At 48.2% G+C, this 20326-nt stretch overlaps 1 protein-coding gene across 1 annotated transcript in view; it reads left to right on the forward strand.

The window, feature by feature from the left end:
• LOC140397014 (zinc finger MIZ domain-containing protein 1-like) overlaps window positions 1-20080 on the forward strand; it is a 251326-nt gene extending 231246 nt beyond the window's left edge. The window contains 3 exon segments of the mRNA XM_072486046.1: window positions 664-824; window positions 6409-6654; window positions 7961-20080. Coding sequence (XP_072342147.1) covers window positions 664-824; window positions 6409-6654; window positions 7961-8068 — 515 coding nt within the window. The 3' untranslated portion in view covers window positions 8069-20080.
• The last annotated feature ends 246 nt before the right edge of the window (window positions 20081-20326 follow it).

Genomic DNA, 20326 nt, shown 5'->3' on the forward strand with positions numbered 1-20326 from the left:
CCACAGTCCAAAGACGTGCAGGTTAGGTGTATTGGCCATGCTAAATTGCCCCTTAGTGTCCCAAAAATGTTAGGAAGGGTTATTGGGTTATGGAGATAGGGTGGCAGTGAGGGCTTAAGTGGGTCGGTGCAGACTCGATGGGGCGAATGGCCTCCTTCTGCACTATGTTCTAAGTTCAATTCCAACCTTGGGGGTCACTGTCTGTGTGGAGTTTGCACCTTCTCCCCGTGTCTTCATGGGTTTCCTCCGGTTTCTTCCCACAGTCCAGGGTTGTGCAGGTTAAGTTATGGGGTTACGGGGATATGGCAGGGGTGGATTGGGCCTAGGTAGAGAGTGCTCTTTTGAAGGGTCGGTGCAGACACGACGGGTTGAATGGCCTCCTTCAGCACTGTAGCGATTCTATGATCAGCTGCTGACGAGCTGTGAGACCATTTTGGCGGAGATCAATTTCACATCCCCAGAGATCTGTATGCTGTTTGGCGATGGTATCTTGAATCATTTAACACTCCACAAAATACTGGTTGACAAATGCCCATCATAGGGACAGGAAGTTTGAGGGATAAATGAACATTAAATGTATTTGGTAAAGTACGTATGTGTTTGTTATCCCCGCCCTTGTGATAGGCCAAATCCCGGTGACACGCTGCTTTTTATTTTCAACAGATTCTGTTTATCCTGGACAGGGGAACTTCCCTGATTTCCCCCATGGCAATCCCACCAACACGTCCATTAATGAGTTCATGCATGGACCGCCGATGTCGTATCCACCAGACATCCCAACTATGGCTCCTGACAAGCCTCTCGGGCACTCCATGCCAGATCAGGTAAGGCTTTGCATCTGGGAACGTTTCCCGTGTCCCGTCGCTGTATCGTCAATTAGTCGCAAAGGGAGCCGTGTTAGTTACAGTAGAAAAACAATGGAGCCACGGGACGGCACCAGAGACAACTTCTACTTACCGATGTGCTGCGAGCAGGGGTGGTACAAAGGGGGGGGGGATGATGACAGGATGTTGGGGGGGGGTGTTTGAAATTCTTTTGCCTATTAAATTCGCTCCTCTTCCATGTTAAAATTGACGTCATGGCCGTTGCAACTAACTGTACTCTTCTTAATTTGGAAACCTTGTCAACGTCGGCATGAGGTTTATCAAAATAATTTTAAACCTCAAGAAAGCAGACGCTTTCTAATCGTCTCCTTTTAGAAGGTGGCTTACATTACAAACCAGTTGATATGTCTACTTCCATGGGGTGTGCTGACAATATAAACACAGTGATGTACAAACGAGGTGTGCGGGTGGAAACAAACGAGTGTGCCAATGCTACGGCTGAATACTGTTTGGCCTGTAGGCTTGTTGAAGTCCAGCACCTCGTGTGCACTCACTCCTGAACAACTTGACCTGTTTCAGCGTTAAACCGGCTGATTCAGGATACCAGCCGCTCAAAATCCTGCAACCGGTTTCACTGGAATCCATTGCGTTGCCTTTAAAGACTTTTTAAGATTCGGGGGGGGGGGGGAAAGGTCCGATTGCGTCTCCAATTCTCCACAATAGTCCTCAACACCGGCGCCCCGCAAGGCTGTGTACTTAGCCCCCACTCTACTCCCTGTACACACACGACTGCGTGGCAAAATTTGGTTCCAACTCCATCTACAAGTTTGCTGATGATACGATCATAGTGGGCCGGATCTCGAATAACGATGAGTCCGAATACAGGAGGGAGATAGAGAACCTAGTGGAGTGGTGCAGCGACAACAATCTCTTCCTCAATGCCAGAAAAACTGGTCATTGACTTCAGGAAGCAAAGTACTGTACACACCCCTGTCAGCATCAACGGGGCCGAGGTGGAGATGGTTAGCAGTTTCAAATTCCTTGGGGTGCACATCACCAAAAATCTGTCCTGGTCCACCCACGTCAACCCTACCACCAAGAAAGCACAACAGCGCCTATATTTCCTCAGGAAACTAAGGAAATTCGGCATGTCCACATTAACTCTGACCAGCTTTTACAGATGCACCATAGAAAGCATCCTATCGGGCTGCATCACAGCCTGGTCTGGCAACTGCTCGGCCCAGGACCGCAAGAAACTTCAGAGAGTCGTGAACACCGCCCGGTCCATCACACGAACCTGCCTCCCATCCACTGACTCCATCTACACCTCCCGCTGCCTGGGGAAAGCAGGCAGCATAATCAAAGACCCCTCCCACCAGGCTTACTCACTCTTCCAACTTCTTCCATCGGACAGGAGATACAGAAGTCTGAGAACACGCACGAATAGACTCAAAAACAGCTTCTTCCCCGCTGTCACCAGACTCCTGAATGAGTCTCTTATGGACTGACCTGATTAACACTACACCCTGTATGCTTCACCCGATGCTTACGGAGTTACATTGTGTACCTTGTGTTGCCCCATTATGTATTTTCTTTTATTCCCTTTTCTTTCCATGTACTTAATGATCTGTTGAGCTGCCCGCAGAAAAATACTTTTCACTATACCTCGGTACAAATCCAATCCAATCGGCCATTATTCAAGTGACACATTATTTATTTACTTATTTATTAAATTAATTGAGTACCCAATTCATTTTTCCCAATTAGGGGGCAATTTAGCGTGGCCAATCCACCTACCCTGCACATCTTTGGGCTGTGGGGGTGAAACCCACGCAGACACTGGGAGAATGTGCAAACTCCACACGGACAGTGACCCAGAGCCGGGATCGAACCTGGGACCTCGGCACCGTGAGGCAGCAGTGCTAGCCACGTGGCACATTATTAACCATTACTATGCCTACCTCATCTGATTTTGGGAGGTCAGCTCCATTTCATAGAATCCCGACAGTTCAGAAGGAGGCCATTCAGCCCATCGGGTCTGCGCTGCCCCTTTGACTGAGGACTTTACCCATGTTTTTGAGAGCAGGGGTGTCAAACATCAGCTTGCTATCTAGGTCCAGTCCACCCGGGCTGTGTGACTTGGAATGGGACAGGAATCGCTCAGGCCCCTGACCTCGAGGGCACTGAGGGACAACCCATGGATCCTGGCCCCGTCCCGTTCACCACATCCGAGGGAAAGGAAATCAGAAGGATTCCGAGGAAAACTGAGCTTGCGACATTTGTGTCTCATTTGTTGCTTTCCACTGCCTGTTCCAGCTGTATCTGACACCTCCTCATTCACCAGAAACTGCAGCTGGCATTTTGACAGAGGGTCGAGGAGCAGTAACAGTAGCAGAATCTTTTGCACTTGGATACACTGTAGGTCAGCACTGAACCGGTCTTGTTTTCACTGGACTGGGCTGTATTGGGCAGACCCTAGAGGCAGCGTGGCTGTGGGGCGGTTGGGAGGGAGGCAAAATTGGCACCAGCTTGGGTCACTGTCTGTGCGGAGTTCTCCCCGTGTCTGCGTGGGGATCCGGGTGCTCCGGTTTCCTCCCACAGTCCAAGGGTGTACGGATTAGGTGGATTGGTCACGCTAAATTGCCCCTTAGTATCCAGACGTTGGGTGGGGTTGTGGGGATGGGGTGGAGGTGTGGGCTTAGGTAGGGTGACCTTTCAGGGGCCGGTGTAGACTCGATGGGACGAATGGCCTCCTTCGGCACTGTAAATTCTATGACCGCCTCTCCCCTGCACCGTCCAACTCTGAGCCCCCTTCTCTTCCCCCACCCCCCTCCACTACAGCATGCCATCCTTGCCCTGGAGAGACTCACCTTGCTGTAGTCCCATCAGCCCCCGGTGCGTTTGTTACCACCCACAAGAGTACATGCAACATATAATAATATACCCCAAACAGCGTCTCATTAAAATCCAGTCTTTCTTCCACTTTCTCCAGCCGGTTTTCAAGCCCGTGACATCAGTAAGTTGCCTGCAGCCAGGAGCGGAAACTCAAACTGAACATTTTGATTTATGGTGTTGTCAAGGATCTGTAGTCTGGGTTCTGCCGTTCCCCAGCTGGCTTTCTGTGATCTGATCTTGAATTGCACCTCCACAATTAACAGGCAGTGTGCCCCGAGCTTACCGGGCCAACAAACACGTTTTTTTTTTTTTAAACCGTAAATCTTTCGCGCGTTGCTGAATAGTGTCTTGGTGATGAAGTGAATGTTTCCCATTGCAGACAGCAGAGTCAGCATTATGAGGTTAGGTGTGGGATCGGTTACAACGGGTTGGGTTGCAGTTTCCTTCTTTAGATCTAATCTTGGAAGGAAAGCACCGCGAGAGCTTTTCTGGTATTAATATCATCACATTATGATCAGAACGAGTTGGTCAGGTTAATGCAAAATCAGATTTTTTTGGGGGGGAGGGGGGAGGGGGGGGGGGGTCCATGCGAAGCAGACCTGCCCATCGAACCCCTACACCAGTCAGAGTTGGTTTTATTCACAGCGGCATATTGTGCACAGTGGTTAGCAGTGCTGCCTCACAGCGCCAGGATCCCAGGTTCGATTCCGGCTTGGGTCAGCACGGTAGCCTTGTGGATAGCGCAATCGCTTCACAGCTCCAGGGTCCCAGGTTCGATTCCGGCTTGGGTCACTGTCTGTGTGGAGTCTGCACATCCTCCCCGTGTGTGCGTGGGTTTCCTCCGGGTGCTCCGGTTTCCTCCCACAGTCCAAAGATGTGCAGGTTAGGTGGATTGGCCATGATAAATTGCTCTTAGTGTCCAAAATTGCCCTTAGTGTTGGGTGGGGTTACTGGGTTATGGGGATAGGGTTGAGGTGTGCACCTTGAGTAGGGTGCTCTTTCCAAGAGCACCAAGAGTCCCACTTTCTTACTTGAATTTTCCAACTCTTCAACACTAAATTAAATGAATTTGATGGGCTGAATGGCCTCCTACACTGTAGGGATGCTATGGAATTCCAGAGCAAAGAAATTAAGTTGCATTTATGGCTATGTTTGATTCCAGCGTGCAAGTCTTCTGTCGAACTCGCTGCACAATTCAGTCCCCTCAATCACCCACTCTGGAATGGTCGTCAAACATTTTTCTTTATCAACATTCAATAATGTGCAAGATTAATTGGAACCTGACCAGCGAATCTCTACGTTACAGAAGGAGGCCATTTGGCCCATTGAGTGTACTGGCTCCCCAAAAGAGCACCCTACCTAGGCCCATGCCCCCACCCTATCCCCGTAACCTAACCTGGACACTAAGGGGCAATTTTGAACACTAAGGGCAATTTAGCATGGCCAATCCACCTAACCTGCACATCTTTGGACTGTGGGAGGAAACCGGAGCACCCGGAGGAAACCCACGCAGACACGGGGAGAACGTGCAGACCCCGCACAGGCAGTGACCCAAGGGATGAATCAAACCGGGGGCTCTGGCGCTGGGAGGCAGCAGTGCTAACCACTGTGCCACCCTCCCGTGTCATGTTCCAAAACTGGCATTGCGACCCCAAAAGGGCAAGGGGCAGAGGTTGCCGGGAGCACTGGTTGGAATATTGAGAGACTTCCTGGCCAGTGCTCCTGGCGGAAATCTCTCCCTGTTTGGGGGAATTAGGCCTCTGATATCTTTCACAAAATACCACTGGAGAGAGGAGACTGAGCCAGAGGGAGTTTGGAACGTACTGAAGTTAACAAGGTGGCTTGTTTTCCTTCCCTCTCGGGCTGAATACACTGAACAAGGTGCACCTCTACAGTACAGTTGTGTGCACCGTTCTGGTCACCTCACTATAGGAAGGATGTGGTTGCACTAGAGAGGGTGCAGAGGAGATTCACCAGGATGTTGCCTGGGCTGGAGCGTTTCAGCTATGAAGAGAGGCTGGTTAGGCTGGGGTTGTTTTCCTTGGAGCAGAGAAGGCTGAGGGGGGACCTGATTGAGGTGGACAACATTATGAGGGACACAGATAGGGTGGATAGGGAGGAACTTTCCCCCTTAGCGGAGGGTCAATAACCAGGGGGCACAGATTTAAGGTAAGGGGCAGGAGATTCCGAGGGGATTTGAGGAAAAACCTTTTCACCCAGAGGGTGGTGGGAATCTGGAATGCCCAGCCTGGGAGGGTGGTAGAGGTGGGAAACCACACGGCCATTAAAAAGTATGTGGATGAGCACTTGACATGTTAGAATATTCAAGGCCAAGTGCTGGGAAGTGGGATTAGTGTAGGGTTGTCGGTGCAGACTCAATGGGCCGAATGGCCTCTTCTGTACTGTACGCCTCTGTCAGCCAGGTCAGACTTATTAAACAGGTGAGCCTGACAGTAACCCTGTCCCAGCAGAACCAAATATTATCCCACCGAATGTCACCGTGGGCATACTTCCTCGGAGAAACAGAAGTGTAATGAGAGCTTTAGCTATGGGGTTTATAATGCCAAGGACGATGGAATGTTGAAGTATGTCGATGACTAATATATATGTCTGTATGCCGAGAAAAGGTTGACGTGTTGATGGTTTTCCTATTATTGGATCCTATTCTGTTTTTATCCCTTGCCTGTAGATTCCTCACTCTGGACCAATGGATCAATCGCACACTGCCCTCCAGCAAGAAGTCCACGGCCCTCACCTTGGCACCCAACCCGGGCAGTCACTGCACCACAGGAGCCCCTCCCAGCACCCACGGCAACTGCAGCAGGCAGGCGCTGGAGCCCATTCCCACGGTGAATTGTCCTTCAACCCATCCTCCGTCATGGAAGGCCAGGCAAGCGGCCAAGGAGCAGCGGACGTTCCAGAACCTTCTCTGGAAGTAAGAGCGGCACCTTTTTTGGTTTTTAACCCTCTCTTGTTGAAGGAAAGCTGCAAATGCGCTGGAAGCGGTTCATAGCTTTGCCAGACTCGTACCTGGAAAGGGCGGGTTGAGTTAAGAGGGAACTTTGGAAGAGTAAGAGGCAAATTGTTTGAAACGTATACAATTCTGAGGGGTCTTGACAGGGTGCATGTGGACGAATCTAGAACTAGGTATCGGTGTTTAAAAATAAAGGGTCACCCATTTAAAACCGAGATCTAATCATACAGTGGAGTCTTCCTGATAAGGCTGCAACGGCAGAGACTTTGAGTGAGGTTCTTGGTAAGCAAGGGAAGGTTACAGGTTAGCGGGAGTATGTTTAAGGCCGAGATGTAAGGTTCTTGGTAAGCAAGGGAAGGTTACAGGTTAGCGGGAGTCGGCAGCATGTATATTTGAGGTTACTTTCAGATCAGACACACTCCTATTAAATGGCAGAGAAGGCTCGATGGGCTGAATGGCCTCCTCCTTGATCGTATGCTGTCAGCTTCTTTTAAGTGAATAGGACCATTCAGGTGACAGGAATACTGGCCACCGGGGCGGCACAGTGGTTAGCACTGCTGCATCACAGCGCCAGGGACCCAGGTTCAATTCCAGCCTCGGGTGATTGTCTGTGGAGTTTGCACGTTCTCCCCGTGTGTGCGTGGGCTTCCTCCCACAGTCCAAAGATGTGCAGGTTCGGTGGATTGGCCACGCTAAATTGTCCCTTAGTGTCCAAAGATGTGCAGGTTAGGTGTGGTTGTGAGGATAGGGCGGGTGAGTGGGCCTGGGTAGGGTGCTCTTTCAGGGGGTCGGTGCAGTCTCGATGGGCCGAACGTTCTCCTTCTGCACTGCAATACCTCAAGGAATCATCTTTGAAGTGGGCCAAGTAGGCTTGTATTTCCTGAGGGACAGAATATTTGGAGGTACGGTAATTAATGCGAAAAAGTTGATAAGATATAGAGAAACTGTTTTTTGGTGTCAAAACCAGAACAAAGAAGCACGACCTAAAAATTAGAGCCATTGGTGTCAAGTTAGAGGAAACAACCAGTCACAAGAAGTATCATTTGGGCCAATAAGTTGCAGAACATAAGGGAAAAAAGATTCCAATCATGTCCTTTACTCGTGTGGAATGATGGTCATTATTGTTCTCTGCAGCGCAGTAAATTGCCGGGCATGAGGCTAGAATTTATTTAGTTATTTTCTTTCAGCCGAGTGATTTTAAATATTTTCAAATTCAGTGAATTATGTCAGAAAAGAATAAAATCCGAATTGTTCTTTTGTGTCCTAGCTTCTCCCGGAGATCACAAACCCAGATGAACTGCTGTCTTACCTCGGGCCTGCAGACATGCCAAACAACAGCAATGATGATCTTCTCTCCTTGTTCGAGAACAACTGATATTCTTCCCCTTTTTTAAAAAAAAACACACACACACACACACACACACACACAATGGGTGACAGACACCACCACAATATCCCTCGCTCCATCTTGCATTGTCGGCAGTGAAAACCGATTTGCAGAGAGATGTGTGTGTGTCTGTGTGGACCGTACTGATGAGAGATTCTCCCAGACTCCCATTGTAACATGTCATCTCGCACCTTTAAAGTGCTCTAAATATCATGGAGCAGATTGGAAAGTTTGACAAGCTACGCAGATGCCAGGAATTCTCTTAACTACCCGACGACTGTCCAGAAAATCAGCAAAGTAATCGTTTTTCTACTAATGCCACAAATCTTGTCTGGATTTCAAGGCGTTAACCAGCAGAAAGATGAGAACTACTTCAACGCAGCGATTGGCTCTGGGCCACTGATTGCAAACGTTTTTTTTAAAATATAAATTCAACTCGGTGGTGTTTGAGGATTAGTCCCCACATTCACTGTTGAAGTGAGGACTGTGACATCCTGGGAATCAAATGCCTCGCTCGTACAGGGAGGGAGCAGAGAAACAAAAGGGAACTTGGAAAAACCTCCGTCTCGAGTACAGCGGCTTTCCTGGGTCTCTCCAGTTCCACCTGCGTAGAGAAAACTGAACACTGACTTCGGGATTATTGTCTGGAACGCAGGGGGGGGGGGGAGAAAAAAAATCATGATCGTCACTAAAACAAAAAAGCACAAGATTCTAAAAGGGTGCAATGTAGGAAGACTACAGCACAGAGGAAAGACATCTCTTCCTTTACACTGTAAAATGGAACATTATCACTGCCTACATTTCACAACCTGTGAGTAAAGATGTTGGACATTGTATCATTGTAATATAAAAGGAGTACAGAGGTGATTAAATGACAGAATACTGTGTTATTATTCCATTTTGATGTCCTCCCTCCTGTCCATTCTTGTTTTTTTTTGTATATTTGAAACAGAGCATTCCCTGATCTTAATGGAGACTTATCTGGACACACCAATACTGTTCTACGAGCTATAGCTTTTGTACCAAGTCCATGAGCACCAAAAATCTACTTTCTTCCTTTTCCCCTGCCCCCTAAAAGCGCCACGGAAAGAGGATGGCTGTACGACCTCTGGCAAAACAATCGACAACAATTTCAAACGTGCACCTTGGGGTGAGAGAGAGATGGTTCGAAATACAACCATTACCCAAAATCATCTTTGCCCTCAGTTTCTGTACATGCAGGTCACTTGTTTTGGGGGGGGATCTGATTCATCAGTTCCGTTGGGCTCCATCAGTTCTTTCTAAGGTGTCCCTCAACTATTTAAGATGGCTCAGACGCGTAAATCGACAGTGTGGAGGTTTGGGTGTAACGTTTATCGCACCTACCTCCTTTGCTGGCATTTTCCCAGGATGTATTGAAATCTTGTGAGGCAGTACTAAAAGCTCATTGTCCTTCGCTTAATTTCTACAACTTCTTTTTAAACATTTTCAAACGATTGTTTCGAGAGGGGAACGTAAATTTTAATCCAATCATCTGTGCTGCTCACTGAAAGCCTTGCTTCGACTTCAGTCCCAGGATATGAAGGGGCTGGATTGCTGCTTTTAAATATATTAAATTGGATCCAAAATGAATAGACTGGCAAGAAAGAAAATACGCAGAGGGTGCTTCAAGTGTCTGGATAGATTGTCCTCAACATAGCTGAGGCAGCCGAGAGTGCTCTTTTTACAGGTCTGAGCATAACATAGAGAGGAAGCAAATCGGTACAAATATACAATTTCCACAAAGATGTGACAAATGAGTTTAGTAGCCAGGAAAGAGATGTAGGGGCGTTTACACTGTGTAACAGCCAGGCATGCAACGGGGCAGAAGTGGATTTAAATAGCTCCAAACAGCGGAGAAGGCAATGAAGTGTGCATAGCACTGTTGCTTCACAGCGCCAGGTCCCAGGTTCGATTCCCGGCTTGGGTCACTGTCGGAGATAACTTCATCTCTAGCCTTCTTTCCCTCTCAGCTAGTTTTCTAGTTGTGCTTGCCAGCTACGTTTATGAATTAATGTGTAGAAGTCATGCAGCAAACCTGGATCTGAGCGCCTGCTTACCCAGTATAATTTGGACATCAGGGCGCCTGTTGAAGACTCTGACTTCTCAAACAAAATGGAGAAGGTTCCAGATTTCCACCACCTTTTGTGACATCACCTGAGAAGAGTCTACCAAAGACCCCCTGTTCTGGACACCGCTACCAGATCTATCGTAGATCTATGAAATCCTTTAATCATTTAAAGCGGCTTAGTTAGATCTTTTAATCTCCTGTACCTAAGGTATATGCAAACCGTTCCTAAATTTAGCCCTTGTGACACAGACATGGGGAGTCATCGGACTCGAAACGTTAGCTCTTTTCTCTCCCATCAGATGCTGCCAGACCTGCTGAGATTTTTCCAGCATTTTCTCTTTCGTTTCAGACACGGGGAGAATGTGCAAACTCCACATGGACAGTGACCCGGGACTGGGATCGATCCCGGGTCCTCGCCGCCGTGAGACAGCAGTGCTAGCCACTGCGCCCCCGTGCCACCCTTGATATCGAGATTCCATAATGCCCTCATCACATTGTGCTACAAATAACTGGGACTGGACCTAATAGTCCAGGGCGCATCTTGCAGAATCCATTGTCAAGATGCTGAAGCTTCATACTCCCATTCTAACCAGCATTGGGGGGATGGTGGATAGCGGCAGTGTCACTGGACTAATAACTTGCAGGCCCAGTTTGCTGCTTCAGGGCCATTCTACCATGGCTGGCGATAGGCTCAATTATTAAATCTGGAATTGAAAATTAATCTCGGTGATGGTGACCATAAACTGATCATTGGTTGTCGTAAAGAGACATCAGGGGCGGGATTCTCCGATATCGGCGCGATGTCCGCCGGCCAGCGCCAAAAACGGTGCAAATCAGTCCGGCATCACGCCGCCCCAAAAGGTGCGGAATTCTCCGCAACTAGAGGGGCCGAGCCCTCGCCTTGAGGGGCTAGGCCCGCGCCAGACTGATTTCCGTCCCGCCAGCTGGCGGGAAAGGCCTTTGGTGCCCCTCCAGCTGGCGCAAAACTGACTTTGCCAAGCGGTGCATGCGCGGGAGCATCAGCGGCCGCTCACGGCATCCCCGTGCATGCGCAGTGGAGGGGGTCTCTTCTGCCTCCGCCATAGTGAAGACCGTGGCGAAGGCGGAAGGAAAAGAGTGCCCCCACGGCACAGGCCCGCCCGCGGATCGGTGGGCCCCGATCGCGGGCCAGGCCACCGTGGGGGCACCCCCCCGGGGCCAGATCGCCCCGCGCGACACCCCCCCCCCTCCCCCCCAGGACCCCGGAGCCCGCCGTGTCCCACCGTCCCAAAGGCGGTTCAATCCACGCCGGCTGGCGTGGGTTGACAGCGGCGGGACTTCGGCCCATTACGGGCCGGAGAATCGCCGGGGGGGGGGACCCGCCAACCGGCGCAGCGCGATTCCTGCCCCCGCCGAATATCCGGTGCCGGAGAATTCGGCAACCGGCAGGGGCGGGATTCACGCCAGCCCCCGACCCGGCGGGGGGTCGGAGAATCCCGCCACTGGTTCATTTTAGGAAATCTGCCGTCTTTACCCGGTCTGGCCTACCCGTTATCTCCAGACCCACGGTAACGTGGGTGACTCTTAACTGCCCTCTGAAATTGCCTAGCAAGCCACTTATGGCAGTTAGGGATGGGCGACAATTGCTGGCTTTGCCAGCGATGCCAACCTTTCGTGAGCGAGTCACAAGAAGTGCTGAATTCTACTTTTAAATCCAGCCCTTTCAAAGAAACATTCAGCAATTTCTGCTCCATACAAACCCGGCAAGAGTTAAAGATAGGCCTGACTTCTGGGATTTCAGCATCACTGCTGATTAACCGTATGTGCTTATGTTTGTCTGCCTGTTTCTACATGCAGGTCTTATCTCCTTGTTGAGCCCATCCCTCCTACAGTGTGTTACCAAAACAAAATGCACTTGGGAAATGTAACAATAGTAACCCGTGGCATGAGTCAGACTGAAGTCTTTGTGCAGCGTATCAATTGAGATATTGGGAGTGTTTCTCTCAATTTGTCCCGTACGTTTGTCTAATGCACAGAAAAAGTGCATTACGCCCCCCGTACGTGCCCCGGGAAGCTCTTTAACTTCTGTTTGGTTTGCAGGGTTGATTGATAACCAAACATTAATGGACACAGCTCCTACCAATGTTTTGGACAGCAGAGCTGGTACTGATTGCCCTATTCATTCAAATTACCCAACCGTTGAGGGTGACACGGTGGCGCAGTGGTTAGCACGGCGCCGAGGTCCCAGGTTCGGTCCCGGCTCTGGGTCAACAGTCCGTGTGGAGTTTGCACATTCTCCCCGTTTTTTGCGTGGGTTTCGCCCCCCACAACCCAAAGATGTGCGGGGTAGGTGGATTGGCCACGCTAAATTGCCCCTTCATTGGAAAAAAAATGAATTGGGTACTCTAAATTTAAAACAAAAAATAAAAATTCCCCAACCGTTGCCTTATTGCAATTGTTTCTGTCTGCCTTTCCCAAATGTTCTGCTGTACTGCACGTTTAGTTCACAATCATATTGTCCTCTTCCTTAAAGGCCTACATTTTCCATATGGTGTTAAAGTTAATTCGCATCATATTCCTAAACGGAAGACCTTTCCTGACTCTCGTAAGTTCTCCATTTCAGTGACAATCCAGAGCAGGCAGTCTTTTCTTTACTCACGTCTCTTAAGTTCAGGAATTATTCTTCTTTGGACTTCCTCCACCAAGACGTTTCCTGCATGTTGAAGTGGACTCTGGCGACGCTGTGTATGCAATAAACAAAAAGAGAAAATGAGTACTCAGCATGTCAGGCAGCAAGAGAATCAGAGTTCGCATTTAAGGTTGATGACCTTTTGTCAGAAGTGTAAAATGTTATGGGACGTAACAGGCTTTAAGCACGGCAGCACAATGGTTAGCACAGTTGTTTCACAGTTCCAGGGTCCCAGGTTCGATTCCCGGCTTGGGTCACTGTCTGCGGAGTCTGCACACTCTCCCCGTGTCTGCGTGGGTTTCCCCTCAAGTCCCAAAACTGCTGTTCGGTGAATTGGACATTCTGAATTCTCTCTCCGTGTACCCGAACAAGCGCCGGAATGTGGCGACTAGGGGCATTTCACAGTAACTTCATTGCAGTGTTAATGTAAGCTTACTTGTGACAATAAAGATTATTATTAAGGAAGTACAGAGGTGGGAAACGGGAGGGGGTAGAGTAGGGAACATGCGCGTCACTCTTTGCCATCCATCCATCCATCTCTCAGTGACTCCTCCATTCAGCTGAATGATTTGCCACCTATCCAGTGGTCGCAGCTTGTGAATCTGTGTTACTGGAGCCATTCTCCAAATGCTTTCCTGAAACCCACACAAAGAGCATCCATCGCCCTTAGCCACTAGCTCCCAGAAAATGAGTAAATTGGTCAGTCCATCAGTTTGCCAACAAAAGAAGAATCAGGATTCGTACATTGGAATAGTATAACGGAAGATTAGACTTGGAAATGACTATTGTTGATTATACGATCGGGCCTTTTAAGTGCAACGTCTTAATTATGATAACTGAGGGTAGCACAGTGGTCAGCACAGTTGCTTCACGGCTCCAGGGTCGATTCTCGGCTTGGGTCACTGTCTGTGAGGAGTCTGCACGTTCTCCCCCGTGTCTGCGTGGGTTTCTTCCGGGTTCTCCGGTTTCCTCCCACAAGTCCAAAGATGTGCAGGTCAGGTGGATTGGCCATGCTAAATTGCTCCTTAGGTGTTTAAAAAAGGTTTGGTGAGGTTACTGGGATAGGGTGGAGGCATGGGCTTAAGGAGGGTGCTCTTTCCAAGAGCCGGTGCAGACTCGATTGGCCAAATGGCCTCCTTCTGCACTGTAAATTCTAGGAACTAACAATTTGTAATGAGCGTCACTGCAAATCCGTGCATACAGCTCTGGGTGTAACACGTGCCAAGCAAATAACTACAAACGGTTTCCTCCCTTTTTAAGCTAGCTGGTCTTGGCAAGAGTATTTTAGATTTGACCTGAAGTGCAGGCTCATTTCTGACCTATCTCTGGAGCTAACTACAACCGACAGGACAGGTCAGGCCCAGCCCTGCTCACTCGTAAGGAGTTGTCAATCACATGTCACCAAACGTGAGGAGAACAGGAAGGGTTTGGAGAGAGGATGGAATTTGACCATTCGAGTGCATTGCAGAAGCTGCTTTGGAGTGCATCATTAGGGTTAGAGCCACTAGATTCTTATCTCAAATGTCCTAGTTGTGAATAATGTGATGCAGGTGGGGACCTGATCGCTCTCCTCTTGCTCAGGAAATGATGTGCAATCTCACCTGGAATAGGTCAATATTTCAACAGGCTCGATGGGCCGAATGGCCTCCTGCACTGTATGTTCTATGTAGTAATGTTCTAACCAGACCCAACAAATATGGAATAATATAAAGGGAAAGCATTGCCCAGATCAAGACAGCAAGAGGAATAATACTTTTCCTCCTTAACATCACTACTGTCAAAATCAACTTCTTATGCTGTCTCTTCTAACTGATTCTTTCCCAGGAGCACAAACTGGAATTCCTTCCCTCCCTCTTTCCTTTCTAGCTCCGAAAAGCTCCAAGCCTTTTGCTCTCCCACTTTTGCTGTATGGTGGCCCTTGACTCTTCACCCCAATCTCAGTTTCGAAACGGTTCAAAAATCTGTTCAATGACAGCAACAAAAAGACATGTTTTCCCCCCACGTATCCGAACCTTTGAGTATTGTCAAATGTTATTTCGGTTAAGTAAGAAGTCTTTACAACACCAGGTTAAAGTCCAACAGGTTTATTTGGTAGATTCACTGGAGGAAGGAGCAGTGCAAACCTGTTGGACTTTAACCTGGTGTTGTAAGACTTCTTACTGTGCTCACCCCAGTCCAACGCCGGCATCTCCAGGCAAATCAGGTTTATTTGGAATCACTAGTTTTCGGAGCGTAGCTCCTTCATCACTCACCTGATGAAGGAGCTGTGCTCCGAAAGCTGGTGATTCCAATAAACTTGTTGGACTTTAACCTGGTGTTGAAAGACTTCTTACTATGCTCACCCCAGTCCAACGCCGGCATCTCCACATCATTTCAGTTAAGGTCATTGAAGAGACCGGCTGTATCGCAATGAACACGCTTCGTAAAAACAGAGTACAGGTCACTTCTGCCATATTTCCCCCATTTACTTTTGGCACAACGAGTACAGAAAAGTAATGGGCCTAACGGGTTTTAGCCTCTCCATGTTGGGCCCCAATTTCCCGCCGAGAATTTAGGTGAATTCATCAGACACAATGAAGTTGAAGATAGTGTCTTCTAATAAATATCTTACAGCTCAGTGATTGGCACAAAGTGAAATTAGTCCAGGAAATTTAGTAATTTCATTAGCATTTCAACCTTACTTTGAGTACCTTTTCAGGCACGGAAATACAATATTGATATTGTATTCTGGTTAGGGCAGCACGGTAGCACAGTGGTTAGCACAATTGCTTCACAGCTCCAGGGTCCCAAGTTCGATTCCCGGCTTGGGTCACTGTCTGTGCGGAGTCTGCACATCCTCCCCGTGTGTGCGTGGGTTTCCTCCGGGTGCTCCGGTTTCCTCCCACATTCCAAAGATGTGCAGGTTAGGTGAATTGGCCGTGATAAATTGCCCTTAGTGTTGGGTGGGATTACTGGGTTATGGGGATAGGGTGGAGGTGTGGGCTTGGGGAGGGTGCTCTTTCCAAGGACCCGTGCAGACTCGATGGGCCGAATGGCCTCCTTCTGCACTGTAAATTCTATGATTCTATATCAGAGGCCCATCTGTATCATTTTGGAAGTTCTCATGCGAGTCAAGCTGTACCTGTATTTCCTTGCGTGTGGAATTACACAGACACAGGAATAGATCGTTCAATGTTGCCAACCTATTTTCTATTCCAGCAGTATTCCAGTACTATCCCAATTCCTGCCCCCACCTCATAATCCCTACATTCTCGTCTCCTTCAACCACCTAGCAAGCCTATTCTGGGATTTGATAAGGACTTTGCTTCATTCACTAACTCCAGTAGTACCTTCCACTGCCTTCTCAATCCTCAGAAATGTAAAAACAAGTTGTCCTTTTCTCTGACATTTAGTATCATGTATGGTCTAAACAGCTCTACTAGTGGAAATCTGCCCTCAAATTCCAGTAGAATTTTAAACATCGCTATCAATAGTCGCCCCTTCATCCCCTACGGTAGCACAGTGGCTAGCATTGTGGCTTCACAGCGCCATGGTCCCAGGTTCAATTCCCCGCTGGGTCACTGTCTGTGCGGAGTCTGCCCGTTCTCCCCCGTGTCTGCGTGGGTTTCCTCCGGGTGCTCCAGTTTCCTCCCACTGTCCAAAGGTGTGAAGGTTAGGTGGATTGACCATGCTAAATTGCCCTTAGTGTCCAAAAGAGATTTGGAGGGGTTATTGGGTTACGGGGATAGGGTGGAAGTGAGGGCTTAAGTGGGTCGGTGCAGACTTGATGGGCTGAATGGCCTCCTGCACTGTATGTTCTATGTTCAATCTCCTCTATCCACCTTGTATTTGCGTTTTCGCATACTAGCCAGCATCCTAGTTAATCTGCACGGTACCTTTTGTTGTCTTTACATCCTTTCTTTTTTTATATATAGATTTAGAGTACCCAATTATTTTTTCCAATTAAGGGGCAATTTAGCGTGGCCAATCCGCCTACCCCGCACATCTTTGGGTTGTGGGGGCGAAACCCACACAGACACGAGGGATAACGTGCAAACTCCACACGGACAGTGACCCGGGGCCGGGACTCAAACCCAGTTCTTCAGCGCCGTCGGCAGCAGTGCTAACCACTGTGCCACCCTCTCTGCACCCTTTCTGATAGGGCGGTGATTAAAACGGCACACAATACTCCAAATGTTGTCTCACTATGTGTACGTCTCAGCTTTTATATTAGAAGCCCAAGATGTCGCCTCCGACCCACACTGAATACTCCCTCTCAGGTGGCTTTCTATCTTCATTGTGCTGGGGGCCAAGACTGTGATTTCCTTCAGTATCCGATCAGCAGTATTCGTAACTTACCCGGTGGTTCAATTTAGAATTTGCCATAAAATCCAGTGGACGGTCAGCTTCATTGAATGGCCTTATTCATAAGACCATAAGACATAGGAGTGGAAGTAAGGCCATTCGGCCCATCGAGTCCACTCCACCATTCAATCATGGCTGATTTCAACTCCATTTACCCGCTCTCTCTCCATAGCCCTTGATTCCTCGAGAAATCAAGAATTTATCAACTTCTGCCTTAAAGACACTCAACGTCCCGGCCTCCACCGCCCTCTGTGGCAATGAATTCCACAGACCCACCACTCTCTGGCTGAAGACATTTCTCCTCATCTCTGTTCTAAAGTGACTCCCTTTTATTCTAAGGCTGTGCCCCCGGGTCCTAGTCTCCCCTGCTAATGGAAACAACTTCCCTACATCCACCCTATTTAAGCCATTCATTATCTTGTAAGTTTCTATTAGATCTCCCCTCAACCTCCTAAACTCCAATGAATATAATCCCAGGATCCTCGGACGATGTTTGAGGAAACATCACTCGATGTTTCAACGCTTTTGATGTTTTGTGAACTTAAATTTGCAAAACCCTCTGTTCCTCCTCCTCATCCAGCTTTTCTCCATTCAAACTATAATGATTACTTCTGATTTAAAGCCAAAGTGTACACTTGACACTGAATTTTAACTGCCAATTCTGTTTTCGTATCTTCTTACGGTCCTCGGCTATTTACTATGCCTCCTATTTTCCTGCAAATTTGGACACCAAACAGGTTTCGGGTCTAGATCCAAATTATTGACATACAATGTACAGAACTGGACCCAGAACAGAACCACCATCCATCTCCTGAGTAGCTGTCCCACCTCCGACCACCTCAAATATAACTTTGTTTCTCGAAGGGCCCAGTGATGTTTCCTGTTGGGTTTTCCACGTTGTCTTCCGTCAGCTAAATAACCGATGTGGATTCTATTCAGCTTGCTTGCTGGCTCCATTCACGATTAATCTTCTGTTTCAAGGTGTGTCCGTTATTACGAAAGAAGCGTAAAACCAACACTGACGTAGCAAACCCCTCATCAATGGTTCTGTGGCTGGTAATCGTCAACAAAACAGACAGTTGTTTCCGTAATTGGTCTGTCACTGCGTATCGTTGCGCAATCACGGCAGCACAGGGGTTAGCACTGTTACTTCACAGAGCCAGGGTCCCAGGTTCGATCCCCGGCTTGGGTCACCGTCTGTGCGAAGTCCGCACGTTCTCCCCCGTGTCTGCGTGGGTTTGCTCCGGTTTCCTCCCACAAGTGCCGAAAGACGTGCTGTTAGCTGAATTGGACATTCTGAATTCTCCCTCGGTGTACCCGAACAGGCGCCGGAGTGTGGCGACTAGGGGCTTTTCACATTAACTTCATTGCAGTGTTAATGCAAGCCTACTTGTGACAATAAAGATTATTATTTCTTCATATTATAACTGGTCAATAAAACGCATAAAATATCCATAATTCCTGTCTGGGAGTGACCACAGAGAAATAAATGCTTGTGCTGGACATGGTTCCAATATGTGACTTGCTGTAGAACATATACCAAATGCTGTGTGCAGATAAAAATCCTTTGGTATTTTCAATAGAATAATGCTTTGGAAGGAAATAATTTCTTTACAAGTGCCAGTAAACCGTCTGATTTTGGGAAAATTATTTTTTTATATATATATATACATATGAATGTTCCTCTTTTATTACACTGCTCATGTTACGTTTGGAGTGCTTTAAAATATTAGACTAAATTATCTATGGAAAGTTTGAGACAATTCTGTTTTTAGTACCAAAACAATTCTGTCTTATTTGCATGACCCTGCTTCACACTGTATATAGTGACCTGTCATAGTCTCTGTTCTGATGTACTGTTGCTGTGTCAATACATATTCCAAATGCTTCAGCACCAGACGAAGTGGGCTGGTAAAGTCTTTATTTTGCAGATTTCAGCCCCAATTCTGCGTTCAATTCGAAAGGGTTTTTAGTTCCGTTTTTGTCTTCCTTGTTTTTTTTTGGGGGGGGGGGGGAAATGTGGGACTTCCTCCCGGGTACAAGTCTTTTCCAAAGCGACCGTTCTTAATGCACGAGACTTCAAAGCGAGTCCCGATGGGCTATACATCCACGTGGCCCGGTTTTTGGTCCCAAATTCAGCCAGGAGCCGCATACATGCCTTCAGCAAGAGGTCGGAGGTAGTAGATCGAGGAGTGACAGGAATTCCAGATGTTGGGCAGCACCGTGGGTCAGCACTGCTGCCTCTGGCGGCGCAGTGGGTTAGCACTGCTGTCTCACGGCGCCGAGGTCCCAGGTTCGATCCCAGCTCTGGGTCACTGTCCGTGTGGAGTTTGCACATTCTCCCCGTGTCTGCGTGGGTCTCACCCCCACAACCCAAAGATGTGCAGGGTAGGTGGATTGGCCGCGCTAAATTGCCCCTTAATTGGAAAAAATGAATTAGATGCTCTAAAATTTATTTTTTTAAAAAGGAATGGCAGCTGCTACATTTCTTCCTCTCTGGCCTGGGATCTTTACTTCTGTAATAGCCCGGTGGTTTCACAGATTAGATAACTGTGTCCAGAGCAGGAATTAAGACCTGGAATATTCTGTTCCACGTGGCTTGGTTGCACACCATTGAGCCACGGGCCGGGGGGTGGAATCCGAAATACACTTTTCCATTGAATCTCAGAAAACATCTCCAGATTGAAATGTCTTTGGAAGTCGTCCCTGGTGTTACCGTTCGAATCTGGGTTTGCCGAATTGTGCGTGGAATGTCAAAATCTTTGGAGTCGGTTAAATATCTGCACCATGTATCAAACCTGAAGTGGAATAATAATGTGATTTTTTTGTTTTCAGAATAAAGGTGGAACATTTCTTGTCTGTATGTCCTTGCATTAATAAAATTGAAATTTGTTCTGGAGTTTCAGGTTCTGTGAGCTGTTTTGGTCGCCTTATTTAAGGAAATATATTGGGCGTGGTCTACCCGAATGGGCACCTGCAGAGCCCAGAGGGCATGCCTCCAATCCTCTGGGAGACTCCCATGAGGGCCATTCTGTCTCGTCCCCGTTGTGGAGACCGGTGCTGTTAACAGCGCTCGCCCGAGGTCTCCAAGGCCTTGGCTAGATCTCGAGAACGCATATTAGCGTCAGACTAGATACATAGAACA

This window comes from Scyliorhinus torazame, chromosome 20 (genome assembly GCF_047496885.1).
Source record: "Scyliorhinus torazame isolate Kashiwa2021f chromosome 20, sScyTor2.1, whole genome shotgun sequence".
Classification (NCBI taxonomy): domain Eukaryota; kingdom Metazoa; phylum Chordata; class Chondrichthyes; order Carcharhiniformes; family Scyliorhinidae; genus Scyliorhinus; species Scyliorhinus torazame.